General features: G+C 45.1%; 1 protein-coding gene across 4 annotated transcripts; it reads left to right on the top strand.

Annotated features, from left to right (window-relative positions):
• The first annotated feature begins 316 nt into the window (after nt 1-316).
• On the top strand, nt 317-15,512 carry LOC102396002 (uncharacterized protein C8orf76). 4 transcript variants are annotated; one of them, XR_006545026.2, is made up of 7 exons: nt 325-554; nt 3,619-3,714; nt 4,425-4,568; nt 5,261-5,320; nt 8,588-9,036; nt 10,957-11,111; nt 14,910-15,136. XR_006545026.2 is itself a non-coding variant. In XM_044928796.2 (7 exons), the coding sequence occupies exons 1-7, from the start codon at nt 438-440 to the stop codon at nt 15,105-15,107; spliced, it is 1,197 nt and encodes a 398-aa protein (XP_044784731.2). In that variant the 5' UTR covers nt 361-437; the 3' UTR covers nt 15,108-15,512. The 4 variants fall into 4 exon arrangements, 3 of the variants coding, with proteins under 3 accessions (XP_044784733.2, XP_044784731.2, XP_006045663.3); XM_044928796.2 differs by having other exon boundaries at nt 361-554; nt 10,979-11,111; nt 14,910-15,512; XM_044928798.2 differs by lacking the exon at nt 10,957-11,111 and having other exon boundaries at nt 317-554; nt 14,910-15,512.
• The last annotated feature ends 5,555 nt before the right edge of the window (nt 15,513-21,067 follow it).

The following is a 21,067-nucleotide window of genomic DNA, read 5'->3' as shown; positions in this document are numbered from 1 at the left end:
CAGCAGCAGCAGCCACATAATAGTTGATCCTGAGCAAATTGCTTAACCTTTCTAAGGCCCCAATTTTTCATTTGAAAAATGAGAATCATTGTCTTTCAAAAGTTGTTAGAAAAGTTACAGTAAAATGAAAAAAAAAAAGTCTTAGCACAGTGCCAAGAATACTGTCAACAGTGAAAAACTGGTTTTGAACAGCTACCCTGAGGCCAGTGCTTTTTGATGAGTGCACGTAAGGATCGCTCTGTCCATCTCCAGAAACGGAGAAGTCAAGTTCTGTCCTCGCCTTGTGAATTAGATAAACAACTTGAAACTTATCATGGGGCAAGTCCCGGTCTGGCCTCTGCCCTAAGACTACAAGTCCCAGCATGCCGCGCGCCGGATCTTGCCGGCCCCTTCCGCTCTAGGCACCGCCTCCTCGATGCGCCGGTGTGGGGCGCGCGATGGAAACGGGATGCTGGCTGCTCGGCGGCGAGTTTGAGGACTCGGTGTTCGAGGAGAGGCGGGAGCGGCGGCCTGGACCACCCGAGTCGTACCGCGCCAAACGCTGCGAGCCTCAGGTGAGAGAGCGGGGCCTGTCGGCCTCACCGCAGCCTCCGGGCCTGGTAGTCCCGGCCCGACAGCGCTTCAGACGTCCTACGCCCGCGTAGCCTGTCCCCCGAACCCAGACCCTCTGGCCGCTCTACGCTCACTTGGGCCTCCCTGCCATCCCTCAACCTACGAGCCGCACCTGCTGAGTCCGACATCCTCTGCCCCCGAAGGAATCCCCGCGCAGTCGGCCATCACGTCACACCTGGCGTTCGGCCGGTCTCACCGCGCCTCGCTGGCCTCACGCCCCTAACTCAGTAATCTGTATTAGCTACCATGGACTTTCACTGCTTCTGCAGCCGTTAGTCAGGGCCCGCAGAAATTCAGCCACCGCCCACTTTTCAGACCTTAGTGTTGTCTGCTCTCCGAACCCGTTCTGTTCTTGTTCACTGAGTTCCCCTAGCCCACGTTAACCCCGCTCAGGTGGTCAAAATCGTTCAATTATATCCATTTCTCAAGGTCCACCTTAAATGCCGCCTCCTCCATAAAGTCTTTTCTGACTCCCCCTTCGAACCACATTATTTTTGTCTTTGACTCCTTTCCCGTCTTTTACCTATTAACGAAGTTGTCAGTATCTCGTAAAGCTCTTAGACCCAGAATGCTGAATGATGACAGGATGGTGCATGCCTCACCTTATGTCCTTCACACTGCCTACCAGTTTTTGTTCATAGTAGGAACTCTGAATACTTTGCGTAAGTAGAGTATTACCTTGGATTTTTTCTAGTCTGTAAATCTCATCTCACCAATAATAGTTCCTTTTTATCAAATAGTATTCCAGGCACTGGGCATATATTGTCTCATTTTTCCTTAAAACCCCTGTACATACAGATGTCAGGCACTCTGAAATAACTGGATTGGATTGTATTTTTGTTTTATTTCATTTACATTTTCTCCTTGCCACGTGCAGTCTTTCAGAGTGACCTACTTGATCCTGTAGACTACAACTGGGAAATGGACTTTTGAAGTCCTGTGGTACCACATTAAAAAGCCACAGTTGTGAGATAGGACACTTGGATTCCAGCATTGACTTTAAGAGTCAGTAAATTGACTTTCAAAGAAATTGACTTTCAGAGTGTCAGTTCCTTATTCATCATTTGAGGAAAAAATGTTTGTTGGCTCACAGGGTTATTGTGAGAGTTGAATGAGATAATACTTTGCCAGGTGTGATGTGCTTTTACTTATAAAGTAAAATCCCCCAAATCACTTGTCTTTAGAATTTATTTGGCAAATGGTAGCTCTCATAAATTCAGAGAGTTACCATTCAGGCCTCATTCAAGAAATGAATTCAGGCTTCATTCAAGGCCTGTTGATTTTCCCAAGTGTAAAACTAGGAGTTTGAGATAGATTTGTTTTCCCTTACTGCTTGGTGTGGAACCAGGTATTTGTCTTACCAGCACTTCACGTCTTAGTTTTCACCCTTGTTCACAGCTTTTCCCTCCTTTTCTTATCAGAATGGAGTATTTGAAGCCTTTCTCTTCTGAGTTCTTGCATTTGAAAGCCAATTTTGCCTGATCACTTCCCAGTAGAATTTCGACTATTGGATGGAGGTTTGCAGTAATGCAGCTGTTGTTCAAGAAGTTGGGAACGGGGGAATAGTAAAGTGCAAAACAAAATTATGAGTTCAGTATATAGACTGTTGTTAGGTTACACACTGCTTCAGGGAGGACAGAAAAGCAGTGGTTGCTAGCTTTCTCCACTGTGGGGGATCAGGCTAAGGAGGGAACTATATTACTAAGATAACAAGGTGGCCGTGATACCCGGGCATCTCTCTTAGAAATAGAACCAAGAAAGTTTGACACCATGGTGGAACCATCACAAATGCAGTTACTCTTGAATTAATAATAACATTTAACTGGGGACAGACTTCATTCGACTACATTGTGTTTTACTGTGAGTAAGAGAGGATGAGATACTTCTTTGGAGCTGGAAAACTGGCACACGGTATGCTTTTCATCATCCCTGTTTTCTCATCTTAACATTCTTAATGCAATAGTAAAAAAAAAAAATCTGTTTCACTTTTCTTTCTATCCATAGGGTTTAAAGCAGTAGAAAAGTGAATAAAATATTCCAGATGGACTTTTCCTGAAACTTTTCTCCTACAGTACGTTGGCATTTGATTGCATGGAAGCCTCCTTTCAGCCTTAATTTCTTTTCTTGTCTTTGCTTAGATTCTACTTTTTGCTTTTACACTTTCCTAATAGCACTGTAATAGCAGTTCTTTCCTATGTTATCTCTGTAAAGAGTTGTTCCATCCACCCTAAGAAATTCTCTGCGGGAAAACGTATCTCAGTCTAAAGAACCACTGTAAACTGTGCTAGTTAAATGTAGGTTCCCAGGCCCTAAACCCCAAATTGGAAATGCTATGGAAACTAAATACTTTCACACTTGTTTAGTTGAGGTATCATATTATTGGTATATTTATTACTGGTGATAATTTTCATAAAAACTGAGTCACCATTAAAATTGTCATTCTTGGGACTTCTCTGGTGGTCCAGTGGTTAAGAATCTGCCTTGCAATGCAAAGGATGCGAGTTCGAGCCCCGGTCTGGAAACTAAGATCCCACATGCTGCAGGGTCTGCCGGCTGCAACTGCTGAGCCTGCCTGCTGCAATGAAGACCCAGCACAGCAAAAAACAACAAAAAACTTGTTGTTCTTCTTTGTCAGATGTTTTCCTGAGTCGTATCCTGGAGAAGTATGTCTTTATGAGGTTTAATCAGTTATATATGGGAAATTGCTCCCGAGTCTGGGGTGGAAAGGACTTCCCAGGTGGCGTTAATGGTAAAGAACCCAACTCCCAATACAGGAGACACGAGATGTGGGTTCAATCCTTAGGTCGGGACGATCCCTTGGAGGAGGGCATGGCAACCCACTCCCATATTCTTGCCTGGAGAATCCCATGGACAGAGGAGCCTGGAGGACTGTAGTCCATGGGGCTGCACAAAGTTGGACACGACTGAAGTGACTTAGCACTCCTGCACATAGGGTGGAAAAGCATAACCTCCTTCTCTATAATATGCTGTTTTCACAATTTCTAGTGGTTTTATGAAGAAACAGGGAGCAGCGATGATGTTGAAGCTCTGACTGTCCAGAAATTCAAAGGGGACCTGGCCTACAGACGGCAAGAGTATCAGGTAGAATTTAACATATAGAAGATTGTGCTGCTTGAAATGTTCTCTTGTTCTGTCCACTGCAGCATATTTAAATAACAGTGTACTATAATAAGTGTTGCTCTTGAAGATGAATTTAATCTTTTGTGAGATGTGTTTGTACTCTTAGAATCCTAAGCTTCTGGCCTTCTCCACACGGCTCTGTATGCTTTGTTTCCTGTCACTCCAGTATAGCGAGCTTGTTTGGATCCTTGTAGATTACTTATCTCCTCAGTATGCAGAAGCCTCTAGCTTGGATACCTCATGGGGCCACAGGAGCAAGGCACCCCAAAATGTGTTTTAAAAAAGAAATGGGGGAAAGAACTAACAACTAGCTATCAGCTTGCTTTTTATATTGACTTCATGTCATCTTCACAAGGATCCTGTTGTTGTTTTGCTCATGTGAAAAGATTCTACAGCAAGTTAGTGGCAAAACCGGGAGTCACATCCTGGTCTTTTGGGCTCCAGAATGTTTTAATTATATTCTCCAGACATTTCTTCTCTACCTCTTAGAAAACTAGTACCGACTGAAATGCTCAAGTCTTCCTTTAGTTCATTGCAGGGTCAGTTATAACATTACCTACTGCCTAGGAAACATATCACCCCCATGACTGAATTCTTTTTTCATATTGTGTTTTCTGCCTTTCTCTTCATCCCCTCCCTTCATTTGCCTTTATTTAACAATTATTTGCCAGAAAGCACTGCAGGAGTATTCCAGTATCTCAGAAAAACTGCCATCTACAAATTTTGCCATGAAAAGGGATGTCCAGGAAGGCCAGGCTCGATGCCTTGTTCACCTGGGAAGGCACAAGGAAGCCCTGGAGATTGCCACAAACTTGGTGAGTGGTTTCTGTGCCCGTTTCCATTTGCTTTCCTAGGATGACTGAATAGTTTATTTAAAAAAAAAAAAAGACAAAACAAAAAACAACTTCTTGCTGGCAGCAAAATCTGTGGGTTTGGATAAGCAGAAGGAAATTGCCAGTGGTAGAAGAACTTTATTATGATGAACAGTTTGGAGCTCCAGACATAATCATTTCCTTGTAATATTTTTTCCTATGTTATGCTCAAAATTTTTCATTGCCTGAAAACCTCACTTGCAAAGGTTTTACTCTTATTAGGAGTAAATAAATACTCAGTAAATTACCAGTGATCTTTTTTCTTCTTTAGGTGTTTCGTTGTTGTTTAGATTTTTATTTTCCGAAGTTTCTACAATGAATATATATTACTTTTATAAACAGGAAAAAAAGGCTGCCAAAAATTGAATAAATATCATACTAAGCCAGGCTTAATCCTTTTTATTCTTGATGGAGTCTGCAGAATTTTTTTAAGCAATAAAAAAGAGCACTGCTAGATTCTGCTTGTTTTTGTTTTCAGATTAAAGCACCTGTAGGTTTTTTGTGTGGAGAAGGCAATGGCACCCCACTCCAGTACTCTTGCCTGGAAAATCCCATGGTTTTTTGTGTAAATTTTATATGGGAGTGAGTTTGAGTCCACCAATCCTAGTTTATAGATGACCAGTTTTCTTCCTTAGAGGGACGTAATGAAGCACCAAGGCACTGATCTTGAATCCTTCGAATCTTCTTGGCCAGAGGTCAGCCTAAAGTATGCATGCAATTGAATTGTCCTCCTCTATCTCATTAACTAAGAGAAATCCTTAAATTTACTTGCCTGGGCTTCATTGCATAGGACCTCAGCCTCTTGCCATGAGAGGAAACCTTGGCAGTAATGTTCTTCAGAACATGGAAAACAGCTGTGCTTTGTTCTTTCCTTTTCTCCCCTCTACTAATTATGGGTTAATCGGAAGATAAGATTACCCTGTTAAGGAAGCACATGGCATGAACACAGTGAACTTGGTGGGTTTTAACAGTGTTCAGCCTCCCTGGTATGCAAATTAGCAGCAACTTGGGTTCTTTCGGTTGATTTTTCTAGGTATCCGTCACCTGTCCTTCATTACGGCTCGGCTCTACCATTACCTATCTCTCTCTCGCATCTCCTGATGTCACTGTTGTGCTTTGTCTTCCCCTGAGTACCCCTGAAGACAGCTAGAGTAATGTCAAGGCTGGACTGTCTCTGGTTCCTTCTAGCTTAGTGACTCTGTTTCTGTGGCTCAGAAAAATGTGTTGCCAGTCAGCAGATGCCATCCGGAGTGTGAGATCCAGGCAGAAGGAGGGACCAGTCAGAAGCCCTTCAGCTCCTCTGTCAGGCCTTGGAGGACTGCTCCTTGGGCTCCTGGGCACCCTGACAGGCAGGAGGATTAGGGAGGAAATGGCACCATAGGCTAGTGGGTCTCACCCCTTGCTTTGGGGTGAGATCTCTTCACATGATCTCAGTGAACCCTGCCTATTTGCCTAGTTTTCTCATTTCCTGATACCCTGTGTTTTGTTTTCATTTTAAAAGTTTCTCCCTTCTTATAGACCTTCTTTTTTTTATTTGTTCTGTCTTGTTTCTGGGGTTTGTTCCAGCGGTTACTGTCCCCTCATACTCTGTAGGGAATAGGTCAGCATTGAACAAAACAGACAGCAAGTCCTAGCGCTCCCAGCATGACATGAACATTTTATGCTCACAACTTGTACTGAAGTTTATTCGTCTTTCTTCTTAATGATTTTTGAATAAAATTTGTAACAGAACTTATTTCTTAATTTAAATATCTTATAGTCGCTGGTAGGCTCATGTGATAAACTGTGGTAAGGAAACTGCTTTTTGACAGTTAATGACTTTTTTCCCCCATTTGTCACTTCACAAACATTTCAGTCCTACCACGTGCCCGGTTCTGGGTTCGATGCCAAGGAGAGAGAACCCTGTCCATACCCTGTGTTTACATCACTCACCTAGTAACTAATGGGAGACTCCTAAGCCCACTAACACACATCAGCTCTTCTGAAGTTCCTTTATTCTGTGACTTCTAGCAGGATCTGCTGTAGCTCTGCTGCTTACTAGCTGTGTGACGGCAGGCAGCTTACCTAACTTCTCTGTTGTGACTTGGTTGCCTCGTCTCTAAAATGGGAATAGCGATAGTCTGTTTTAAAGGATTGTTATGGGGATTACATGAGTAAAGCAGGTAGAGTAGTGTCTGGCATATGGTGAGCATTCTGTAAATGTTAGCAATCATCACTGTCATTGCGTTACAGGACTTAGAATATTCTGGGAAAAAGCACACAACTCATTTAAATGGAATTTAATTTCCAAAGACTTCTTTATTAGTTGTGCTCAGTCATGCCTACTCTTTGTGACCCTGTGGACTGTAGCCCATCAGGCTCCTCTGTTCATGGGATTTTCCAGGCAAAAAGACTGGAGTGGGTTGCCATTTCCTTCTTTTCACTAGTTAGGCCACCCAGAATCGGTGCATCAGAATCATGGTTTGTAGACTACAGACCCCAACACACACTTGCTTTCTCAATGTGAACATGTTTTTATTTGTATTTATTTATTTAAAAGTCTTTATTGAATTTGTTACAGTATTACTTCTGTTTTCTGTTTTGGTTTTTTTGGCCACAAGGGATGTATGATCTTAGCTCCCTGAACAGGGATTGAACCTCTACCTCCTGCATTGGAAGGTGAAGTCTTATCCACTAGAGCACCAGAGAAGTCCCTGGAAATGTTTTTAAACAGTATAGAGCACTATGGACTGATTGTAGAGGAAGGATGCATTTCCTGTAGACAGTCTATGCATGTTGCTTTTCTTACTATAAATAAGAAACATGAAGATGTATTTCTCAACAGTTATTAGACATCTGCTATGTCTGAGGTGCTGTGCTCTGTACTGGGAATTCAGCATTGAACAAAAACTCTTTTGGAACTTAATAGTCTGTGGGGAAAGAAAGAATACTGAGATAGTAATAGGAAGATACAGTATGACCTAATAGGTTACATGGGGCTTGATTTCCTTTCTTTTCAATCAACATATGGATATTTAGAGTCCTCCCCAAGGTTTCACTCACTGACATGCCAGTATCTTCCGGCTGCATGCTGGGTAGTTTTATTCTTATTTCTCCCTCAGTTCTGTGCAGGAGCTTGATCCAGATACTAGTAGGCCAGATTTTCCTTAGACTTAAAATCAACTGAATCTCTGCAGACTTTGACGTAGAAAAAGAAGCCCTCACCCACAGGGCTTTTGCCATATGGCAAGTTAGGCAAGAGGCAGTGCCTCTGGTTAAGTAGACTTGAAAAGGATTTTCTGATCAGAAGGAAACCAAGCAACCCCCTCTGGCCAAGAATAACTGGTCTTGGTAATGGTTACCAGAGAAGGCATTTGGATTCAATTACGATGCATCAAGAAACACTGAGAGCTTCAGGGCCATCCTGTTTAAGATGTCTAAGCCAAGTAGAATTTGGAAATAGAGTCCATTTGAATCCTCAAGGAAATTGCCATTTGGATTTTTAGAAAGCCTGGAATATTAAAATGGAACCATTAACCCAGAGTATAAAAAAGTTGGCTTGGTTCTTTCAGATGTCTGGCTGAAGACAGTTAAGATTATAATGCACAATTGAAAATAAACTGACACAGAGGTTCTTGGTACTGAGCTTTGCCAAGCCACTATCATCTGGATTATGTTACTGCTGTGACATTAGGGTGTTTGGGAATGACTGGTAATATTTTGTTGGCTAGTGTATATTGAGGAGCCTGACGGGATCGGGGGTCACAGAGAGTCGGAGGCGACTGAACACACACACATATTTCTCTAGGTTTATGGTTTCAAAATGAGATCTATTGAGAAACATTTAGTTTGCTCTACTTGTGTGGCTAATGAAAGATACTTGTGATTTAGGACATGCACAACTTAGATGTTTAGGCATCTTCATTTTTATGTGGGAAACATCCTGTAGTTTAAACATTTTAACCTTTGTTTTTTCTCTTTAGGAAAATAAAGCAACTAACACAGACCATTTAACCACTGTACTCTACCTCCAGTTTACTATTTGTTCCAGTTTGCAGAACTTGGAGAAAACCATTTTCTGCCTACAGAAACTGATTTCTTTGCATCCCTTTAATCCTTGGAACTGGGGCAAATTGGGAGAGGCTTACCTGAACCTGGGGCCAGCCCTGTCAGCATCGCTTGCGTCATCTCAGAAAGAGAACAGTTTCACCTCAAGTGACACGGCTATCAAATCCTCCTTTCCCCACTCAGGAAAAGACTATCTTTTGTGTTTCCCTGAAACTTTGCCTGAGGGCTCTGTGGAAGTAAGCAGTGGTAACAAGCAAAAGAATGAGAAAGCTCTTAAAAATATTCAAAACTGTATGACAGAAGAGAGAGCCGCAGTGTTGCTAGAAACTCAGATGAAAGCCTGTGCCTCTTTTATACGAACCAGGTAAGCTCAGAGTGGATGGAACACACATGGTGCTAAGGTCGAAATAAAGGTTTTATTTTTTCTGATTTTAAGCTTGTGAAAATTCTAGGCTAGACACCTGATATATGTTTTTGAGATTCTTCCCACGGTCTTGACGGGATCCTTTGAATGTGCCCTTTTAGTATGTAAAATTTAAAAACAACTGTGCTTGCTCAGGAATACAGCTCATATCATCAGTCAAGATATTACGGTTGGCAGATGTTAAAATTGAGGGGGGTGGAATTAAATATATAAAACGTTGACAAAGGAGGAAACGATATTTTACAAGAGATTTTTCACTCAAGTTCCACAGAAAGCTACCAAAGAAGAAAATCAGACAACCCTGAAGAATCTGCCCTGTGGGTGAGGGTGGATGGTGGTGCCTCCCCTGAGACAGGACAGCAGTGGGAGAGCAGAACCAATCGAGTCCAGCTGGAGCCTTCTGTGAGGAAGTGGGAGGTAGAGCTAGAGGAGCTCCAGGAAGGATCAGCGATCAGATGGAGTGAGAAAAGGCTTTGAAGACAAGAGCTCATGTGTGGCCTCTTGAGAAAGCAGTTTCAGTCACGGTGGTGACAGGCAGATGGCAGAGGATGGAGGGGTAAATGGACATGAAATGGAGGGAGCCAAGGGTAAGCAGTATTGTCCAGTAATTTCAAGAGCATGAGAAAGCAAGGACCCAAAGGGGTCATGTGTGTGAATGTCTCCGAGGCCAGTAGATGCTGTGAACAGTCAGAGTGAAGGCCAGTCAGGTCGCGTGTTCTTTTGTAAAACTCCAGCAGCTTCCTGTTGGCACTGACAAATCCCGTGCTTCCTTCCATGCTCTGCGAGGACTTAACATGAGTTGGCCCTGCCCGTCTCTTTCATTCTAGTTTGTTTTCTTCCTGGCTGTATTTTGGTCACAGATATCCTCCTGATTTTCAAACACTTGAAGCTAGTTCTCGTGGCCAGGCCCCCTTCCCCTGGCTAAGCCCCTTCTCCCAGATGTTCCTGTGGCTGCTTCCTCACCATCTGAACCTTAGCATGAATGGTGGCTCAGAAAATCCTTCCGTCACAGCCCTGTCTGAGGTAGACGCTTCGTCCATCCTGTCTCAAGTGTTTGTTTCATGGCCTTCATCGCTGCCTGAGACTAACTTATTACCTGTGATCATTCTCCTTCCGCTCCTTGAGGCAGAAACCTGTCTGTTTTGCTCACCAGTATCCCTCAGTGCCTGGAGTAGTATATGCATTTCTGGAGGCAGGAAATGAGTGAACAGGAGAGCTCTGCTTCTGGGTGTAACAGTGAGGCCGGAGGGAAATTGGAACAATCTGCACACTCAGTGTTTTAGAAAACAGTGAAGAGAAAGAGCTGTGAGAGGAGAGCAGGAAGAAGAAGAGAGGGGACCAGGGCATGGCCATGATGGGGAGGTCAGGGGTGAGCTGATTGTAAAGTGGTTATCAGAGGGTCACTGAAGGTTTGGTCCTGCTTCAAGTAATTGAAGCATGCTGGAGAACCTCCTTAGTCCTTGAGATCGGGTTGCTGTGGCTTCAGGAAGACCGAAGGGTCACAGAGCACCGACTTCAAAGGAACTCCTACTGGCACTTCTGGGGAGGAGCCTCTGATGGGGAGCCTTGTTCTCTTAACTCGAAATCGTTTGTGCTTTCAGTCGCCTGACTTCTACAGGAAGCCCTTTCGAGGTCTTGCTCTCTGAAGGTTCCTTTGGAAGCTTGGTCTATGAATTTTAGAAAAGATGGTTCTCCAGTGTAATGATGTGCAATTCGTTGAGAGTAAAGAGCTTTAGGGATTCAGATGAATCCCTAAAGGGGATTGAGGTGAGGACCTTCTCCTTAGCCTAAAGGACTCACTTGCAGCCCAGTGCCAGTGCTGTGTATGAACGTGTCTTTGTCCTTCTCGGGTGCCTCCAGACTGGGACCTGCTGTTTTTCAGGCTTTTGCTTCAGCTTGCCCAATCTCAGCAAACATCATTTGCTTTGGAGAGGAACTTAAAGACTCAGCAGGAAATTGAAGATAAAATGAAAAGGTTCAGCTTCAAAGAAGACACTTTGCTGTTGATAGCAGAGGTGAGTGTGTCCCTCAGGGTTTATGTGAAATGAAGCATCACAGATATTTTTCCTGGCTCCGAGACCATTAAGAAAAAAACAAAAAAACACAGGGCTAAATTGCATCTTCTAGAGGACTTCTGTCTCCCTTCTTCCCGTACCTTTTGATCACTTAACTGCCGAAAGTGGCCTCTTCCTCCTCTCTGTCCTGCAGCAAGTTCATTTACTTGTCGGTGCTTGTTAGCACCTGCCTACTTGAACATCAGAAAGGCCCCATAATTGTTTCGTGAGTGCTGAATGAATGAATGTTGACATCTGGGCAGCTCTTTTGTCTGTCTTTCCCCCCATTTGTCCTCAAAACAGCCTGTGGGAGGGACAGAGCTGGGGTGAGGCTCACAAAGGCTGTGACTTGCCTAAGGTCAGATTTTAAGTGGCAGAAGTAAATGGGAACCCCTCCAGCTTCAAGTCCATTTTCTTTCTGCTCCACCCTGTTATTACTTTGACAGTTGCTTAGAAACTCAAATGTCAATTTTGTTTAACTGGTATTAGCTTTTTAAAAAATATGCTAATTGATAAGGCTTTCTGTGATGGTCCAGTGGTTAAGACTCCAGGCTTCCACACTGCAGGGGACCTGGATTTGATCCCTGCTGGGGAAACTTAAGATCCTGTATGTCTTGCTTTGTGGTCAAAAATGTAAAAAAAAAAAAAAAAAAAAGCTCTTGAAATTTCTTAACATGGCATTTGGAGATTATCTATAAGTTTATGTTATTCATGCTAATTCCTTTTAATATGTAATTGAAACTTGACAGCTTAAGCACTTTTCCCAGGAGAATAGCTCTTTATCCATATACCTTCTAACATCGTTCTTTGAAGAACTGCTGATGGTCTATCTATCCTGTCTTCCTCCTGCAGGCTAAGCTGTCAGCTGGACCCCTTTTCCCTCTTCTGGGGTCATCACTCCTGTCTGTTCTCTTTGAGCCTTTTTTCTGCCTTCCCCTTCCATGGGCTCATTTCCTTGGACCCTCAGACATACAGATAGACCATCTCTCCCGAGTTTACGGCTGCTTTTCCTTCCTCTTTGCTTCCCATCTTTCATAGCATTCAGCGCCATTGACCACTCACGTTTAGTTCCCTCTTCCTTGCTTCTGAGCAGCTGAACTGCTGAAAATACTCATATCTTTTTCTCCTTTATTTCTTCCTCTGCTGTTTGGGACTCTGCTGGTTTCCCGTGTCTTAAGTAGTGACATTCCCTGAGCTTTCACTCGGGCTCTCTGTTCTGTCTCTTTCTCCTACACAAATCATAACCATGCTTGTAGTTCCTGTTGTCACCCCTGGGGTAATGGACCCTCCAGTCTGTGTCTCTGGTCCCATCTTTGGAACACTTGTCTCCCATCTCATATCAGTGACTTATGGAGTCATTAATCCAAGTTGATTATTGATCTGCTGTGACTTCGAGTACAAATGTAAAATGAGGCTACTTGGCAAAACCACCTTTAGTCAGTCTATGGTCAGCGCTCAGCGTGGACTTGGCCATCAGTAAGTACCCGCTGAGGGGAAGCAGAGGGGAGCTAGAGAGAGCTGTGTCTTTGTTCTAGACTTAGTTTCTTTCATCGATCCTACCTGTCTTTCTCCTTTCACCCAGACCTGACCGTCCCTCACCGTGGCCTCTCCTCTCCAGTCTCACCTCCTGCAGGGCCCACGGCCAACACCCTAGTTCCATTGCCTCACATCTGACTCTCATAGTGACCTCCTGCCTTGGCTCCTCTCTCTCCCCCTGCAGATCTGTCCTCACCTGTGCTGCTGGGCTCATCTTAAAACATGGCTTTGACCATGTTACCTGCTTGCTTTAAAAACTAAAATTCAATGTGTCACCATTACCTTAGAGGTCGGGTCTAGTTCTAGTGCCTTGATATGGTGTCTGAGGCCTTCCTGAGAGTAATCTCAGACTTAGGGCCTGGTCATTCCTTCCACAAACCTTTTGCTTCCACTGGACTAATCTCCCATGTCTAACATACCTGTCATGGGTTTTCTCCATCTACTTACTATTCTCACCCTCAGAGACCCAGCCTGGGTCACACATCCTCCAGGAACCTTTTACTGAACGTCCTGGTCTGTGGCAGTTTCTCCCTCTGAGCTTGATAGAGTGATTGCTGAATTAGGTAGCTCTTTGGGCCCCTGAAAATATAAGAGTGTCTTATCTTTTCAGCTAGATTTTAAGTTCCTTGTAAGACATCCTTTGTTGTTGTTATCCACCTCTTACGATCCCATGGACTGTAGCCTGCCAGGCTCTTTGGTCTATGGGATTTCCCAGGCAAGAATACTGGAGTGGGTTGCCATTTCCTTCTCCAGGGGATCTTCCCAACCCAGGAATCAAACCCGTGTCTCCTGCTTGGCAGGCAGATTCTTTACCACTGAGCCACCCAGGAAGCCTGGTAAGGCATCCTTAGGAGATGTCTTAAACATCTTCATGTTCTTCACCATGTGTGATGGATAATAGTTCTCTGTCTGTGAATTATGCACCTGCTGAGCTCTCTTTTTGAAATATTGCATTGTTTGAATATTGTTATCATTCCATTCTATTTTTTTTAATTAAAAAAATACATTTTTGGTGTTATATCTCAGATTTTAAAATTCTACATTTCATTGAGTCCAAGCAGTCATCAGTTGTTAAGACACATCATTAATTGATGTGCCACTAAAAGAAAAGTAAGATGCTTTTTATACTGTGACACAGCAGTGGTTATAAGATACAACTTGGTTTTTAGAAATGTCAGGATAGAAAAACAGAAATTGTCTTCCAATTGATGAAATTACCATGCTTTAATCAATCCTGACAGTTGCTACTCATCCTGTCAGCCTTTGCCTCAAACAGTAAGTAGTCTTTGAAGATTTAAAGCCAGTGGAAACTGTTCTTTGAGTGGGTTTCTAATCCACTATGATTTGAGTATTCACGAACACAGAGGACCTCAGGGTTTGTAGGAAACCTGGAGATCATCTAGTCCAAATCCAAGTGACCAATTCCCTCTACCACATCCCCGCCAACTGGCTCCCTGACTTTTCATGATGATTGGTGGGAAATGTTTGGGTTGGGAAATGTTCACTGTCCTTACCAAAAGTGGTCCCATCACATAGTAGGTTCAGATCCAAGCTTCCTGCAAGCACGCAGCTTTGTGGGTGTCTTGTCGAAGAGAAGCTCACGCAGAATCTGGACCTGGTTCTCACCAGTAGGGGGCAGTGTTGCGCCTTCAGAGAGCTGCCGCACGCGCAGGTTTCTGGGGTTGCTGTGGTGACCATCCTGGAGGGTTGGAGTCTCTCTGGGTCAGGAAAGAGCAGACTCAGCTACTCGCTGCTCAGCTGTTTGCTGCCTTTGACGTCTCTGGAGAACTTCATAAGGAGGTCTGTGCCCTCTGCACAGTAGCAGTTATGTTCCTCCCAAGCCTGCTCTTCTGTCGTTTTCAAGGAGGAGAACCCCTCAAGGTTGCGTTCTTGCCCTCCGAAGATGCTCTGTGATATACGAACGTTGACTCGGCACTCCCTGTGGCCTGAGTGGTACTCCTGCCACGTTTGTGCCTCCCTGACGCGTTCACTCAGGGAAATACGAGAGTAGCAGTAGGATATTCACACAGGTGGTCCTGGATCACTACTTCATAAACATCTTCTCAATATGTTGAATTGTCAGAGTTTTCCCCTGGCTGCTGAAGAAGTTCTGCTTTTGTGTGAAATCCTTTGCATTTGATGACTAGCACGGTCTTCCATTCCGTGTCTGCTGCACCTGTTATTGGGAAAGAGTTTTATCTTTCTTCCCCCCTCCTATTGCAGGTTATGGGTGAAGATATCGTCCCAGAAAAAATCAGAGATGAGGTTCACACAGAGATCAAGTGTGTTGGCCCCGCGGCCCTGACTGCCTTGGTGATCGGGTCTTCGAAAGAGTTTGAAGACAAATGGTTCAGAAAGATCAAAGACCACTTCTGTCCCTTTGAAAATCAGTTCCACACAGAGATACAGATCTTGCCTTAGTGGTCCCTATAAAAACAAAACAAAAAACATCTTGTACTGTATTAAGTGTTCTGGTTTACTTCAGACAGAATCCTCTGCTAATCATGGAATATACTGAATTAAAAACAGTCATCTATGTTTTATAAAAATGGCTTCTCTCCCAGATAATTTCTACTGTATTCAGTTTCTTGATTTTTTGTTTTCTTTTTAGATTTCTGTCATTCACTTGTGTGAGGCCTATTGCCCCTTTAGAAGATATCTGTTGGAAAAGTGTTTAAAGGGACTCTTAGGAACTTGCCAGGCAGTCCGGTGGTTAAGACTGCCTTCCAAAGCAGGGGGTTCAGGTTCAGTCCCTGATGGGGCAGCTAGGGTCCCACATGTCATAGGTGTGGCCAAAATTAAAAATAAATACAACATTATAAATCAGCTATGCTTCAATTTAAATGAATTTTTTTAAATAAAATAGACTTTTAGATTTTATAATCTTTTAAAAACAGTTACTGTATTAGCAGTGTAAGTATCCATGTTGTTCTGGTAAATTCATCATGAGTGACCAAGAATGCTGAAATGTGATAGGAAGCCATTTCTAGGAAGGGGATGTCAAAGGCTGAGATTTACCACAGCTCTGAGCTTGCACATTAACCTGCCAGTGTCACGGAGGCTGCAGAAGACTCGATTACTTGTGGCCCAGGGAACAGGATTGATTGTTGTTGTTCATTGCTCAGTTGTGTCTGACTCTGCGACCCCATGGATTGCAGCACACCATGCTTCCCAGTCCATCACCGTCCCCCAGAGTTTGCTCAAACTCATGTCCATTGAGTCGATGATATCATCCAGCCATCTCATCCTCTGTTGTCCCCTTCTCCTGCCTTCATTCATTCCCAGCATCAGGGTCTTTCCAATGAGTCGGTTCTTCGCATCAGGTGGCCAAAGTATTGGAGCTTCAGCATCAGTCCTTCCAATGAATATTCAGGGTTGATTTCCTTGCAGTCCAAGGGACTCAGGATAAGCTTCAGCCTATTTGTGTCCATTCCTTTGCCTCCAAGCCCAAGGCAGGTGACAAATATGGGCCCAGACGAATGAGTATATAAGCAGTGAGGTGTGTTAGCGGAACCCTGAGCTCAGGAGAATCAGCTCCTTTATAACGAGCAGTAAGCAGGCCTTCCCTGTGCTCCAAGGTAGGACAAGTCTTTTTTAAGGTTGTTTGCTTTATATGCATCTCTGAGAAGATAGTCTGGAATGAAGTGCCTTGCTCACAAGCTGTATTGAAACATGAGACCCATGTGGCTCTGTTCAGCCACACAAATTATTCTTGGTCCATAACATCATCTTCAAATAGAAAAGGCTTGCTTGAATTCTCTGGGATGGAAGAGCTCCCTTATGAGAAATAAATTTTAATAATAGACCAAAACTTCATCAGATATTGCCCCCCACAGCTTTTGATTTTATTTTTCTCAGCAGAAGGAAGAGAATTCCAGCCCTGGGCAAAATGGTAAAGTCATCAGTATCTCCCATCCACTTCACTGTTCATTTCTCCTTTCCCAGGCCCCTTCCCAAAACAGACAAAGGTCTGGTTTTGTTTATAGTTTGAAACTCTTACTATGAGTGACTGAGAACATGACTAGCAACTGCAGGTTTAGTCATTTAATCTCTAATGTGAAACAAAAGACTTTGTATAATTAACAGACATTTCAATTTGTAGAAACCATTAAAAGGAATGACTCCCCCCTCCCCTCCCCCCGCCACTGCCAAAAATCCTCCCCAATACCCCTCTACCCCTCCCTTGAGTCATCAACAACCACTTACTGAGGTATCGGACAGGCACCATGTAGTTGCCATGGAGACACTGGTTACTGTGGAGTTTATGGCCTAGCTGTGGGTGGCCTGCAGGATAGAACCCAAAAGGAAAGTAGTTGCCAAGCCCTTCATGACACAGCCTTGGGCTCCCAGGGGCTTCTCATGTGTCCCCACTGTCCAACTTCGAATGTGCCCTGTTTGTCGCTGTTAAGTCTTGCAAGCTGGTGACTCAGCCCGGAACCCCCCGCCCCTTTGTGTGGCTAGTTTGTGTTGGGCTCACAGGTCTCCACCTTGTTTCAGCTTCCAGAAGTCTTGATTCCCAGGTGGTCAGTTTCCCACTATGCTCCTTCCCTGCTCTTTTGCCCCTATTTTGGCCCTTATGATGCTATCTTGTCATTGCCTGTTTTCCATGAGACACTTAAGCTTTGTAAAATTGTGGACTCAGACTGTCTTGTTCATATTTGTATCCCCAGGGCAGAACACCTGGCCTCTCGCCAAATGTTTGTGGAAGAGAATCACTGAATTAATTGGCCAGCATCTTGCTTTGTTTGCACAAAAGGTTAATACCCCAAAGTTCTGACAGTGTTGAGGCAATCTGCTTGGAAACGCAGTCCATTTCTGTCTCTGTAGCTAAAACTCCTTCCTCCTGCTCATATGGGGCCTGGAAATGCCCTTTTCTGCCCTCGCTTCTCTGGGCTTCCTGTCTCATCCTGGTCCCCTTCTGACTTTGCCCAGACTGTAGCTTGCAGCCCTCTGGCTGTCCTCCCAGGCCCACTGTTGACACAGTCCCGGACAGCTGAGTGGTCTGCCCACACCCTCACTCGCGCCCCACCTCCCTTCCCTGGCAGCAGCGTGTCCATACACGTGAGAATCCAGGCTCCTGTACCCCGATGCCCCAGCTGTAATGCAGGGCAGGAAAGGGCACCCAGGAAGACTGGGTGTCATCACACACAAGTCATCTTGATTATTTCCAGCACAGATGGTGAAGGTAATTAATTGAGCAATGATTATGCTAAAGAAAAACCTCAGGCCTGCATTCTACCCCCACCCTCTTGTTAGTGAGTGAGTCACTCAGAAGGTGAGCAGACGCGAAGCACTGAGGTGTCTGTGTGCACCCCTGGCTGGGTTGGGGACCCAGGGCAGTTCTTCCTCTCGTGGCTCTCAAAAGGCCTGTCTTCAGTGTTTGCTCCCAAGGTGGGCAGGGGGGCACATGCCCAAAACTTGAGCTGGTGAGAGTCCTTTGTCTTTTATACTCCTGCACCCCTGCAATCTTATACTGTAGCCAAAGGGATCTAGTGAAAATACTGCTCTCAGAATCCTTCAGTCATTTCCCAAATCCGGAGGCCCTATGTGGTCTGGCCCCGGCCCACATCACCCCAGCTCACTCTGATTTTTTCTCATGTCTATGAAATCCGCAAGTGGCCTCCCACCCAAGCCCTAAGCCCATCCAGTTCCCCCTAGTTGGAACACTCCATCTGCAAGCCTCCAACCCTGCCGTACACTTGCCTTTCCTACAGATCCCAGCTCAAAGGTCACTCTCAGACAAGATGGTTCTGAGTCCACTTGCTTAGGTTCCCCCTTTAAATATCAGAGTGACCACTTTTTCTTTATTCCCCAAAGGTACTTGTTCAGTCACTGAGTCATGTCAACTCTGCGACCCCGTGGACGACAGCATGCCAGGCTTCCCTGTCCTTCACTGTCTCCCAGAGTTTGCTCAAGTTCATGTCCACTGAGTTGGTAATGCTTTCTAACCATCTAATGGAATTGACACTGAATAGTCATTGTGTGAATCCTCCTTGCAAAGCATAGGCTCCGGGACTGTCTCTGGTTTGCCGCTTCATGGTGGAGCTCAGCTTCCCGGACACGCCTTGACTTTCTGCCCAGTGCTGCCTTCCTGCACCCCAGGCCCTGGCAGAGACAGCCTGAAGCCTGGGGAGCCAACAGCCCATCCCCCCAGAGCTCCACTGCCAGCATTACAGGTGCCCTGCCTACCTGTGGGGTACCACATTCCCACAAAGACGTCCTTCATTTTAGGAAGAGCTGGGGTAGAAATCTATGGAACAAATCCAAGGCTGCTATTTACAAAAGCAATCATTTTAAATAGCAGCTCTTTAGTGCTTTTGAAATTGTCTATAAAAGTAGTTTATACACTACTTTCCAAGGTCTTCATATAAAAACAAACAAACGAAAACCAGAGAGGATTATATGAAAGAATCTAAAGCTCCAGAAACAAGGGTTCTGAAGAGGGACAGCCTGGGGCTGCTCCAGACCTGTTGTCCCGATCAAAGTGCGTCTACCAGGCGACTTTGCTAACGAGGTCAGACAAGCAGGACAGGCCCTTGTCTGCTTGCGGCTCACTGTCTTTTGCGTCCTCTCTCCTTGGCACGGGGTGACTTGGTCACTGAAAGCTTTGATGAGACATGAGTTTGATCCCTGGGTTGGGAAGATCCCCGGAGAAGGAAATGGCAACCTGCTCCAGTTTTCTTGCCTGAAGAATCCCGTAGACAGAGGTGCTTGGCGGGCCCAAGTCCATGGGGGTCACTGAGAGTCTGACACAATGGAGCACGCAGGCAACCAACAAATCCTGGTATGGACCACTCGGGTCCTTTCAATCTTGGCTTTAGAATAAAACGTTGTATCTCAGAATGCTATTTCTAAGTGACACTCCTTTATAAAACCTTGGTACAGCATCATTGTAAGAGATATCAAAGATAAGATGCTTCCAATCTCTTTCAAAGAGCTTCCATTTCCAGTAGACATAACAGGACATCCACATAAGTTACAAATAAGGGTCTGGAAGGAGCAGTGGACGGTGCAGAGGGCAGGGTATCAAGTTTCATGAAGGAGGTCATGTCTGAGTTGGGCCTGGTGAGGGGGTGGTTTGTACCAGGCCTGCATGGTTTCTCAGTAGAGGGATGAGAGAAAGTGAAGCCTGGTCGTCCAGGTTAGTGGGTGCGTTGGGATGTGGAAGAGATGAGGCTGGGTGGGTTAATCGGCATCTGATTATGGATAATCATAAGGTCCTGATAGGGAGCTTGACTTGTTGTGGGGATTACTGAGCTATGGAAGATCTCTGAGCCGGAGAATGGCTGGTTTAGGGTTGTGCTTTAAATGGACAGATCTGGCCTTACTTTCCATATGTTAAACAATCTTTGTGATTCATGCAGTATGTGTTTTCTGGGTCTAGGAGATAATGAGCACTGACATGGAGGGTGGAGGTGCTCAACACTGAGATGTCCCAGTGCCCTGTGGAATCCACACTGTTGCAGAGTTGGTTACCCTGAAAGGCTTCCCATTACATGTAGAAAAAACCAGATGCTCGCACCAGCCCACCAGCCTAGGAAGTGTCTGTGTGAATTTGCCTGGCACGGGGAGCGGGCCATGGAAGAAGGCGGGCTTGGCAAACACGCTGAGAGCACTGGATTCCATTGCTGCGCTCGCCCCTGGCCTTGTGCATACACTGAAGCCTCGCACTGCAGCCGCCCCCTCTGGGGCTTCTCTGTGCACTCAGCTTGGAGCACTCTTGTGAGGACACCCTAGCTCACCGCACCCTGCAGAGGCGTGAAAGATGGCGCGTCTGGGTGTGATCTAATTGTGCCTGGGGAGGCAGCTTGTGTGTCTCAGTGGGAAGACAGTGAACAACCAGGAAAAGGAGGCCATTTATACCAGTGCACATGCCTGCAATATTTACATTCTCCGATAACAGTTTTTCTGACACACATACGCTCTTCAGGAGGAAGCTGAGAAAGCGAGTGACAGTCTCTCCATGTCCAACAGCTTCTTGGACTTAGTCCAGAAAATATAGCACGGGAAGATGTGACTCTGGCATTTCTGGGCCAGGCCAGCAGGGCCAGCAGAGTGGACGCAGGGAGCCGGGGTCAAGGTGAGGGGCAGTGACAGTTGTCCTAGGGTGTCTGAACGTTCAGCCCTCTCAGGACTGCTGAATTTCCTTGACCAGTCAGCATCCGTTGCATCCGGGACCATCCCAGGGAGGCTTGTAAAGATACCCTGACCTCTAACAGGACAAATAGGGAGGTAAAAGATCAGTATATTGTGAGAACCAAATGAACACCACAGATCATTTCCAGAAGGAGGAGGCCTGAGGGCAGGGGTGATCATTCCAATCAACACCCCAGTCAGTCCTGGCTGATAACCCTACAGGTGGGTAATATGATCCCTGGTTT

This window comes from Bubalus bubalis, chromosome 15, assembly GCF_019923935.1.
Source record: "Bubalus bubalis isolate 160015118507 breed Murrah chromosome 15, NDDB_SH_1, whole genome shotgun sequence".
NCBI classification, from domain to species: Eukaryota; Metazoa; Chordata; class Mammalia; order Artiodactyla; family Bovidae; genus Bubalus; species Bubalus bubalis.
This window is presented reverse-complemented; position numbering and strand designations above follow the sequence as displayed.

What these genes read in the sequence shown, in the direction of transcription:
- LOC102396002 (XM_044928796.2), top strand. Translation starts at nt 438, where the DNA reads ATGGAAACGGGATGCTGGCTGCTCGGCGGCGAGTTTGAGGACTCGGTG. An exon ending in ACAGACGGCAAGAGTATCAG is followed by an intron (nt 3,715 to 4,424) that starts GTAGAATTTAAC and finishes ATTATTTGCCAG; the next exon opens with AAAGCACTGCAGGAGTATTC. An exon ending in TCGAATCTTCTTGGCCAGAG is followed by an intron (nt 5,321 to 8,587) that starts GTCAGCCTAAAG and finishes TTTTCTCTTTAG; the next exon opens with GAAAATAAAGCAACTAACAC.